The following is an 11,773-nucleotide window of genomic DNA, read 5'->3' as shown; positions in this document are numbered from 1 at the left end:
AAAAAATTATTTTAATGAAAGTACATTATATTTGTGGTAAGGACACTTGGTTGGGCGTTGGTTGGACGTAAATAGATTCAAATTTCTTGCAATCAGAAAACATTACAAATGACCAGAATGCTCCGAGAAAAGCTGGAATAGCTGATGCGTAAAAACCATCGTCTTCCCACTGAAAATCTGAAAATAAAGTTGCAAAAATTATTCAACAATATATCTTCTCATTGCGTTAAAAATGAATGTGAATGTATGTATAGATTGTTATAATACTAATGAAATTTCGTTTTCGCATTAGCAACAAAGAACTTAAATATCAAGCGAGTGAGCAGTCATTAAAGCATCTCTGCGGAAAAATTCCTTTCTAGTTATTATCAAAAATAAACCTCTATTTTCAAGCGTTACTGATGATTGAAAAAAAAAGTGTCTCCTAGAATCTTAATATTTCGATTACCTCAGCTAAAACCATATGGCATGGCAACTAAAATCTCGCCATTTTTCGTATTTTATCACAAGCCGCAAATCTTTAAATATCAAAGTCTTAAATATTTGAAAAAATGATGTATTGTTTGACTGCTTTGCTTTTTGTTCGATTTAATTTATTTTAATTTTCAGATCACTAAAATGGAATATTAATGAAGAAAAAGTAAGCATTTTCGATACATCTGAGCCATTTTTGCTTTTAATCAAGGTCTTTAAAGATGAAGAAGCTGTCCGTGATATTAATATTCTAAGAGGGTGCCACAGTTGAGGAAACTGCATGCGATTGGTATGCCAAGTCTAAGAGTTGAAATTTTGAATAAGAATTGAGTTTAAGAATCGAAATTTTAAAGATGGAAAACTTTGTTCCACTCCCTCGGTTGAGTCCGTTAAAGAGTAATTAAATCTACTTCAGTATTGAAATTTGTGCCAAATGACAAGGGACCTGAAACTTTACGCTTTTAAAAAATTAAAATACGAAACAACACTGAAAATTAAGTTGCTAATGTATGTAATGTAATTAAAAGTCAAGTACAAATTTTTGAACACAATCAATTTTAAAATACCTTGTTTCCTCGTGACAGCAAGAACGATAAAAGCTATTCCATAGAATGAGAATAAGATGCCACCAATTAGAGCTAATACTTTCGTGTTTCTTAATTCTCTAAGGGAAAATTTTTCTTCGAGATGATTTCGTACATAGTAGAAGTTCATCCGCAAAAGACAAAGAGAGACGACTTCTGTAAAATTAAGTAAGAATCATTTAACAGATAAAAATATGTAGAAAATGTTCAACATGTTGATATTTCCGATTATGATTGAACCTATGTTGATATTTCCGCACATTGGTGGAGGAATTTATATATATATATATATATATATATATATATATATATATATATATATATATATATATATATATATATATATATATATATATATATATATATATATATATATATATATATAATATATATATATATATATATATATATATATATATATATATATATATATATATATATATATAAATATATATATATATATATATATATATATATATATATATAATATATATATATATATATATATATATATATATATATATATATATATATATATATATATATATATATATATATATATATATATATATATATATATATATATATATATATATATATATATATATATATATATATACGCTGAAGAGCCAAAAAAACTGGTACAGGTATGAGTATGCAAATAGAGGGGTATGGAGCCAATCAAAGTACAGCTCTGCAATCGGCAATGCGTATATAAGACAACGAGTGTCTAGCAAAGTTCTTAAATCGGTTACTGCTGCTACAATGCCAGGTTATACAGATTTAAGTGAGTTTGAACTTAGTGTTATAGTCAGCGCACGGGAGATAGGACATAGCATCTCCGAGATAGCAATGAAATTTGGATTTTTACGTACGCCCATTTCACGAGTATACCGCAGGGCTAAAGAGAATAGAAGGGCTGGTTCACTCCTTTGAAGTATCTCTTGCCGCGCCGATCCTCTGACGTCACTCTAGTGACGTCACTTTGGCGCAAAGCTCGCACTTTTACTTCAAGAACGGAGCGTTTGGCCTTACTAGCTCTAACTAATATTGGATCATTTCTTTTTGCGAGATATTCTAAGACATTTGTTATTTTCTATAATGACTTTCCTCAGTTTTTGCAGTGAATTTACAAGAATTTAAAACTATTATCGAAATGCCAGTTTGCGCGATTGCAACTTGCAAAAATTCTGATATAAAAACAAAAGGAAAAAGTATAATTTTTCGCGTGTTCCCTAAAGTAAATGAACAACTATGTAAAGAATGGATTCCGAAATGACACAGTTAATATAAAACCGCAATACGTTTATTCTGTCGTAAAGAACTTTTATAAAAATTCATTATCTAAATAGAAACCGCCTCGCTACTTCATAAAGAAAAGCAGGTGAAAAGAATTAAAAAATAGATAAAGTCAAAGAAAATTAAAATGTAAGTAAAAAGTATAAATAAAATATATAGTATATAGTTGAAATTCTCCTAATTTCATAATATATTTTTTAATGTAGTTATTCTAAATATTTATGATTTTTTTTAAAAATTATATTCTCTTCAATTTAAATATCTATATATTATATCATCGTAAATTTAAATGTCTATAAACAATTGTAAAATTTCTGATGTCATTATGAACCTAAATTATTATTTTGTTTCAGTAATTAGCGTTTAAGGTTGATGTTTCCTAATGATTAAGTATGAACAAATTGCTATTAACGACATATTTTAAAATCAGGGATTCTAAATTTAACTTAACTTATCTTTATAAAAGAATATGTAGATAAAAAAAGTGTCGATATATGCCTTCATTTTTCTTAATAGTTAAAGTTAAAACTGAACTTTTTAAAATAAAGTATTTATCGTGTCATTTTCACCAACTAGCAAAACATTTTTATAAGTTTAAAATGGTATTTTTTTAATATAATAACCAAGAAAGTTTTTTTTGAACTATGTTTATGAACGGAAATAATGTGTTAATTACGTAAAGTTTGAAGGCTAATAACCAGAAGAAGTCTAACTTATTTTTACAAGAGAAAGATGCAAAGTTATCATATCTTTGCTTGCGATCTCCGAGATCTGTAGACACAGTGACGTCATGAGGAGGGAAATCGTAGCTTCAGCTCTAAGAGCGGAGTGAACTAGCCCTTGTATTCTCTTTAGCCCTGAGTATACCGTGAGTATCGTAAAACCGGTAAAACATCAAATCTACGACATCGCTGGGATATTTGGGATGTCTTGCAACGTGATGTTCAGAAGATATCCCCACCCCCTCTTACTCCCACTGGTTTATGGACAGCCCTGCAGGATTCATGGTGTCAATTATCTCCAGCACTACTTCACATATTGATCGAATCCATGCCACGTCGTTTTGCAGCACATCTGCGTGCTCGCGGGGGCCCTACACGATATTAGGCAGGTATACCAGTTTTTTTGGCTCTTCAGTGTATATGTATATATATACATAAATATATATATACACATATATATATACATATATATATATATATATATATATATATATATATATATATATATATATATATATATATATATATATATATATATATATATATATATATATATATATATATATATATATATATATATATATATATATATATATATATATATATATATATATATATATATATATATATATATTGTATTTTCTCATTTTCAAAATCCATTATCGTGATTCATATTCGTGCGATTTTTAAATCCATTATCGTAATTTCTGATCACGCGATTTTAAGATCAACTATAGCGATTCTAGTTAGAAGTAAGTTTTTTCTTTTCTAGTTAGTTACAATAAAGGTGACTGCTAATGGATCTGGTCTGACTTCGTCAGACAGTTAGAGGATAAGGAACAACAACAGGAAAGGTGACTGCTTTTTCCATTGACGTGGTATATGTAGGCATTACAACAACAGCGAAACTGGAAGAGTATATATACAAAACTTACATTTTGTGCTTGCAAAGAAGACTTGTCCCTTCGAAAGATTTTATACATATCATAGGCATTTTATTAATAATTCATCATCATCATCGTCATTAACAAAACTTTGTACTTCAAAAGTGATTGAAAAAGTAACAAATCAAGAATGTTTGCCTTGGTTTAAAAAATAATGTAGTGTATTTGTATCTGTGTATGATCCTGTATTTTAATAAATGAAAATATAGCATTTTACCGTAAAGTTGACTTTTTTTAGCTGTGAAATGCTTGCAGAGCATTTGTATAAGTTAATAAGTCCTCTTGCAGAATGTTTGAAAATATTCTGCTTATAAGGTCGATGAGAAGCGTTTTTCCCATCTTTGCTTTGCGCTGCCATCTGCTGATAACGCTAGAAGATTCGCCAATTGTTTACAAAAAAGTGGATGATAGTAAAGGTTAGCGTGGGGTCAGGAAGAGAGGCTGAAAACGGAGAGATATTTTCTCCTGTGAGTTATACCTTCGTCCATCTCATAATTTATTATCGAGTTTATATGTAGTTATAAAGACAAAATATTTAAATCCGGTTAATAGTACAGGAAAATAAATGGCGAGGAAAAAATTAACACCGAAATCAGAATGTTTTCAAGTTGTCAAACGTGTTTCTCGCCAAATTTTTGAATTGCAGGGAACAAAGTTTCACAATAATATTAACTTACCTAAATATGCTGAAGACGTTAATGCGCCGTAATTTTCTTGCCATATAAAGATGAAGATTCCGCCAATAGCAAGAAAAAAACTTAATACCAGAGGTATGGCTTTAATCCAATGAATACTCCGACCCGAGTCGCTTCTTATCATGTTTGTAGATTGAAATCGATGTCTAAATGAAAAAGTTAATCTTGAATGCTGGTTTTCCGTGCAAACATACTTTTTAAATAAATATTTTTCCTCAAATTACAATAAAAATTAGAAAATATTGAGGAGCAAAGTTTTTACATGTAAATATTTTAATTTTGAATGTCGGGACTTAAAATTTACTGTACTAATGAAACCATGAGACTCTGTATAAACCAAACTCCCCATAGTTTGGTCAAAAACGCGATCCAAAAGCGGTAAATAGTTTCCGATGGATAAGAGTTTTAAAAATTCGTATCTTAAATTTTTTATATCGGTATAAAATTTTACAAAAATTTCTATTTTCGAATTTTTATTTCTCAAACTTTATATTTTGCCATTTGAAATTAAATAGTTTCAAATGAGATAGTAAAAATAGGTATACAATTCAATTTTTTCGATCGTTATTAAATAAAATACCAAAAAAATAATTATTATTAAAAATTTTTTTTTGCATAATTAACTGTCAAAAAATAAGTGAAAACAGGTAAGAGTTATTTATTATTATTTTTTTTTTGCCTAAGTCATGGCATTGCTCACATAAATAGATAAAATACATATAAGGATTCAAATATGAATATATGTAGGAGCTTGTAAGAGGAAAGAAGAAATGACGACGATAATTTAAAAATCAAACTTAACATTTAATAGAAAAAAAAGGAAATAAGTTTAACAGTAACATGATTGGTGAAAGCTGCCTTATCGCGTATCGCCGAAACGAAAGTGAATGTGAAAGTGAATGTGAATGCACCTTTCAACGAGAAAGTAGCTGATGAGCTTCTTTTTCTCGGTATTGCATGATGACGGATGATGTAATCTGCTCAAATATTACACTATGACACTGAAACTCTCTCTCTCTCTCTCTCTCTCTCTCTCTCTCTATATATATATATATATATATATATATATATATATATATATATATATATATATATATATATATATATGGGTCATTCTCACGAAAACTGTCATTTTTCAGTTCATAAAATCTCAAAAAAGTAAAGTGAATAAAAAGCTCTGAAACTTTTTATATTAATAGAAATATGTAATGGCATTATAAAGAAAGTATATATCCTGTAAATTATACTTAATATTTAAATTAATTAATTTTCTAAATAATTAATTTATAATTAATTAATTTATAATAATTAATAATTAATTAATTTAATAAATAAATTAATTTAATAAATTAATTTATTAATTTTTTAATTTCTTTTTCAAACTAATTAATAAGTAAATTAATTATTTTCACTATTTAAAAAGTGAGGGAATGACACTAATAGTGAGGGAATGATATTTTATTTTAATACATGTTTTTATCTAAGTTACATCTACCTAAAGTTCGAAAATGATAACATACTAAGTATATCTAATATTTATTATAATTTAGTCTTATATATTTAATAGTTTTTACAGGTTTGGGAAATAAAATTGGCTGGCACGATTGAACAAAAAAAAATTTGTTAATATACTCATCTTGAATCATTCCCTCACTTCAGCGTCATTCCCTCACTTTATACACTAGTGAGGGAATGACGAATTCAATGAAATTTAAAAATAACAGTTAGGCTTAATTAATTTCTGAAGTCAATCACATACAATTATATTCATACAAGAAAGCAACATATAATTATCCACTTTCTCGATGAAGTTGTATTTTATTTTACTCTAAAAAATGACATGAGGGAATGACAAATGTAAAACATTTTACCTGGTTTGATTCATTCAAATTTATTCCACAGCAAAGCTTCTTTAAGTTGAAGATGGAAACATACTGCAATTTTGTTCTATGATGCCAGTAGTTAACTTCTGAAGTTTTTATTAAAATATTTTTATTCTAAGAAGATTGCAGGTGATAAGAACATTGTTGTGAGGGAATGACGCGAAACACTGGGGACAAAGTTTAAAATAGTGCTGTGTTAATATTTTTATCAGAAATTAAATATAAAATTGATTTTCTGAATTCTATATTTCAGTATTCTGAAATAAAAAGCACAAATTTGTAAAAAAAAATTTTTTATTTCAGAAACAATTTTTTTCTTTTTTTAAATCAGCAGTGGGGACAAATGAGGGAATGACATATTGGTATATTTTAATTACCTAAAATAAATAAAAAATAAAAATTGATAATTTTATTTTTATTGTTTTGTTAGCTTGCATTCCGAAGGACACTTTCCCTGAATTTTTTTTTTCGTAAGCTGTAAAACAAACATAAAATATACTGGGGACATGAAAATGACTGTTTTTGTGAGAATGACCCATATATATATATATATATATATATATATATATATATATATATATATATATATATATATATATATATATATATATATATATATATATATATATATTATAATGATCGAAAACCTTTTTAAATCATTCTTGAAAAATTCCCGTCCATGTAAGTTGATCTGATTTCGCTACTCGCTTTATAGTCCATTTATATACTGTTTTTTCTTTTCATTTTATTTTATTTTCTGTTTACACATGTTATTTTTACTTATTTTTATTTTTACTTTTTGTGTTTTATTTTATTTGTTGTAATTTTTATAAAAAAAATTTTTTAGTGCTCCTCACACTATTGTATTAATATATTTTGCTTTGGCTTTATTGATACAATATCAGAAAGCACTCTGTTTTGCGGATATAGTAATCGTGTGGGCTGATAAAAAGATTATATCTTTTTTTTCCGGTTTTTTAAATAAAATTTCAACCTTTTTTTTTTATTATTATTTTTTTTTTGAACTGTTGTTTGTTATTTTTTTACTTATTATTCCCCCCCCCCCTTTTTTTTTCTTTTCATTTGTCTATCATTTTTCTTTGTTTTATTCTTCTACATTTTGAACTATATATATATATATATATATATATATATATATATATATATATATATATATATATATATATATATATATATATATATACTAAGTGAAAAATTTTGAATCAAAAGGTTAATTAATTGAATGTTCTTAAATTTTTTTCTATAATTAAAGAAATTTTTTTCTTCAAAAAATCATGTTATATCATATTGGAACTATGCATAAAATTAGTATATATACATAAAAAAATCATAGATTTAAATAACTAAAATTCATCTGAAATTTAAAAAATAACTTATTATCAAAAGATAGTCTAATTAATTTAATAACAGATTAACAGGCTTAACTGTCAAAAATAGATTAACAAGCTGAGCACTGTTTTATTCATGAATGAAAATTGTTTCAGAAAATAGTGTCCTTGATAATGAGATTCAAGAGATCAAAACATTACTAACCTTTATTTGCAGTTTATTTGATGTAGATCTTAACAGATATCCTTTGAGGAGAATATGAATAATACTATTACTAAAAACCTTCTTTATATTCTAAATTTAATGTGTGCGTTTATTTTATGCGAACGGGGAACTGCGAAAGATTAGAAAATTGATAAATGCAAATAAAATGCAAATAGAAAGCATTGTTACTGAGACCCTTATCAATTTGCCGTATCTCACAGCACTGGTAATATTAATCTAAATAAAAAATATATATATTGAAGCTTGCTTAAAAAAAGTTTCACTTTCGAGAAAATAGCATGAAAAATATCTTCCCGGATAAACATTCACTAAGAAAATTAAGTTAGGTCGTTACCGGGAAATATAACCGAAGAATATGCTACTTTAATAACTGTTATAAAATTGAAACAGTTTAGAACAGTTAATAACAGTCAGAAACAGTTATAACAGTCAGAATTGTTAGGTTAAGTTCTGCTAATCTATAGCCAGCTCCCTCTGTGTTCATTCGGAAAATGGCGCGAAATGTTGATACTTTTTTTTAATACCGTCGTTGAACAGCCGACCCAATTGTTGGGTTTACGGCTACTATTGTTCAACTCCGTAGCCTTGTAATTTTTAACCCAATCCAGAAGACAAGGAAACTCCTGGATCAAGTATTGGGAGAAATTTGCCTTCGTGGAGGACTTTCTGATGGAAATAACCCGCAGTTGCGTTATATGGAGAAGAAGAGCCTCCCACGGTTAGCCTGCCGGCAAGGGGACTCTAACCTATGATCCGTCTACCACTGATATTTCACATTAGCACTGTGGTCGGTGAAAGCCGGTTGCAGAATTCGTATCGACCAGCCATCGCCGGTTTCGAACACTGGTTCCCCTCGTTGGAAGGCTAACGCTTTATCCCCTGAGCCATCGCGGCTCAAATGTTAGTAGTACAGAACCCATTATCCGGAAATCAGAAAACCGGAAAGCCAAAAAACCGGAACGAAATTCGATAAATTTTCTCGCCATTTAAAAAAAAATTTTTTTTTTCCTCATAAGATTTTGCGATTTTTCTTTTATTTTTTAAAGATGTTCACCTTACCATCATTTTGGAAATAATCATTAGTGTATTACTTCATCGTTTTTTCTTATTTTTAAGATTATTTCCAATTTTTTTTTTTTAGTTGGGTTTAACAATTAAAAAAACGGCTTTTTGTAGCGATTCAGAAAACCGGAAAAATCAGTTATCCGGAATAGCGATGGTCCCGACCGTTCCGGATAATCGGTTCCCTACTATTAGGAAAAGTCCCAGTTTTGAGAAAATATAAAATGTTTGCTGTCTATTTTGCTTTTAAATTTAAATTTGTAAAAAGTTATTTCAACGCTAGATTTTCTGGGAACATAAAAATTTGCAAAAATTTAGAATTATTAATTGATTTGATTGATTTTTTACGAATGGAAATACCTCACCAAATTGGAGATTTTTAAAAGAACTTAATAACTCTTAAAATATTATGCCATTTGCCCATTTTTAAGTCCTGATAATTTTAATTACAAGGTGACCACGATTCCCGTTTTGGTCAGTTCTGAAAAATACCCTAGCGTCTAAAAATACGAGTATGTAAGAGTCAAAAATTAAATCCACTCTTACTAGTGCAAGACAAATTTATGCTTACGTATTCTCTTGATTTTTGAATCCCAAAATATGTAAAAAGGCTTATGTAAAAAGGTAGACCAGCTGTTTTCCAGGGACAATAAATTAATAAATAAAATAAGATAGTTTCTATTTTTTAAATGTTATTGTCCATGTTGCTACACATTTAAAATCTTTTTTTTGGCATAATTTTGCTTACTCCATATTATTCTAAATAATTAAAAAGTCAGAAAAATAACAATAATCTTTGAAGGAAATAAATAAAACTCTTGAGATTGAATACCACTGTAAAACTAGACGGACTAAACTAGTCTGGACTGACTAATCGGAAAAGCTATTCAGAAGTCACCTGACTTTTTGTTTTTGTTTGATCTAGTGAATGTTCTTGCTCATTTTAACGAAGTACTAAACCATTCACATCTTAATCTGCCCTCAATTTGATATTTTATTTTGTTTTTCTCCCTTTTTTTAATAAATGCTTATTTTAATTAGTATTACAATTATTACATAACATAATATGAGTTGATGACTTAAAAATAACCAATTTCCTGCCAAATAATTTTACATAGTATGCTCCTCATATTTAATACCTTTAAACAGTCAAACCGTTCGAACAGTCAAACTAAATCAAAATCTTCTAGAAAAGAGAAGGCCTCTGCACTGACCACTTCATATAAACTGCTGAAGAAAAATTAAGAAAGATGTCAACACTTGCAGATTTCGCGTTTATGGTAACCCGTGCAAATGCCTTTTTGGTTTTTATTAAATATGCGTATTTCCTATAAAATTGAAAAAAATTAAAAAGTTATGCAATTAAATTGGAACAAATGCTCAAAGTATCCGTGACGAGGATGCAGTTTTTAGCATTTAGAAAAAAAATTGTAAAATATAAAATTTTCACAAATCCATTACCAGTGTTTATTATGCCTAAATGTTAGAAAACAACAAAGTTTTTGAAATTTTTTAAAACTTAAAAGTGGAGGTATTCCTATTTCTGGGCCAGTCTCCTTATCATTTGGAGTGAAAACTCATGCGTGAATTTGTTTTATAGCTCTTCATCGAACTTAACAGGACACGCAAAACGAGTTGCTTTAAAGTGAACTTTAAAGTGAAAATTTCCAATTTCGAGCTTAGCGTATCAATTATCAGTGGTCCTTTCAATTATGTCATGCTATCCATACACGGCACTAATGTCACGAGCAATTTTTTCAGTCTTAAAAATCTTGATGAAAGTAGCAGGTGACGGAAAGCTCATCTCTATTAACTTGATATTTGATTTTAATAGTTTGAAAATTTAGATAATTAGACTCAAACATTAAAAAAAAGAGGGGGAAAAAAAGAACAAAGCATATCCTTTAAAATTATCAAAGATATTATGCCAAAAACATTTAGTGATGAGAGAAAACTAAGTTGCCGACCCAATATTTAAGAAAAAGAATTTTATGTTAAATGAGTGTTTTATTCACAAGGAGCTGCGACGACACATGGAATAGAGCGTTCGCCTTCCAATGAGGTGAAACCGAATTCGAATCCCATCCGGCTTGCACCGACCACAGTGCGGACGTGAAATATCCTAGGTGGTACGCGGATCATGTTTTAGAGTCCTCTTTTCATTACGCTAACCATGGGCAGTTTTCGTGGTTCCCCCCCCCCCCCCATGTAACGCAAACACACGTTAGTTCCTTTAAAAAAGTTCTGCTCGAAGGTAAATTTCTCTCAATATTTGATCCAGGAGTTCTCTTGTCTTCAGGATTGGGTTCAAAATTGCAAGGCAGCGAAGTTGAACATTAAAAGTCGCAAATCTGAAATTTTGGATCGGCTGTTCAACTATGATTATAAAATAAAATAGGTTGGCTTGATCCTGTGGATCTGTTGTTGTTTGCGTGGTAGACGAATCATAGGTTAGAGTCCCCTTACCGTCAGGCTAACCGTGGGAGGTACTCGAGGTCTTCCTCTCCATGTAACGTAAATGCGGGTTAACTCCAT

At 28.8% G+C, this 11,773-nt stretch overlaps 1 protein-coding gene across 1 annotated transcript; it reads right to left on the bottom strand.

Annotated features, from left to right (window-relative positions):
- Positions 1–8,271, bottom strand: LOC139425754 (uncharacterized). The gene is made up of 4 exons (XM_087160363.1): positions 8,156–8,271; positions 4,701–4,864; positions 1,041–1,214; positions 1–177 (listed from the first exon to the last, which is right to left on the bottom strand). The coding sequence occupies exons 2-4, from the start codon at positions 4,840–4,842 to the stop codon at positions 26–28; spliced, it is 468 nt and encodes a 155-aa protein (XP_087016489.1). The 5' UTR covers positions 4,843–4,864; positions 8,156–8,271; the 3' UTR covers positions 1–25.
- Positions 8,272–11,773: the final 3,502 nt, after the last annotated feature.

This window comes from Parasteatoda tepidariorum, chromosome 4 (genome assembly GCF_982258835.1).
Source record: "Parasteatoda tepidariorum strain Cologne lab strain chromosome 4, Ptep-v5.0, whole genome shotgun sequence".
NCBI lineage: Eukaryota > Metazoa > Arthropoda > Arachnida > Araneae > Theridiidae > Parasteatoda > Parasteatoda tepidariorum.
Note: the sequence above shows the minus strand (reverse complement) of the source record. Positions and strands in the feature narration are given on the sequence as shown.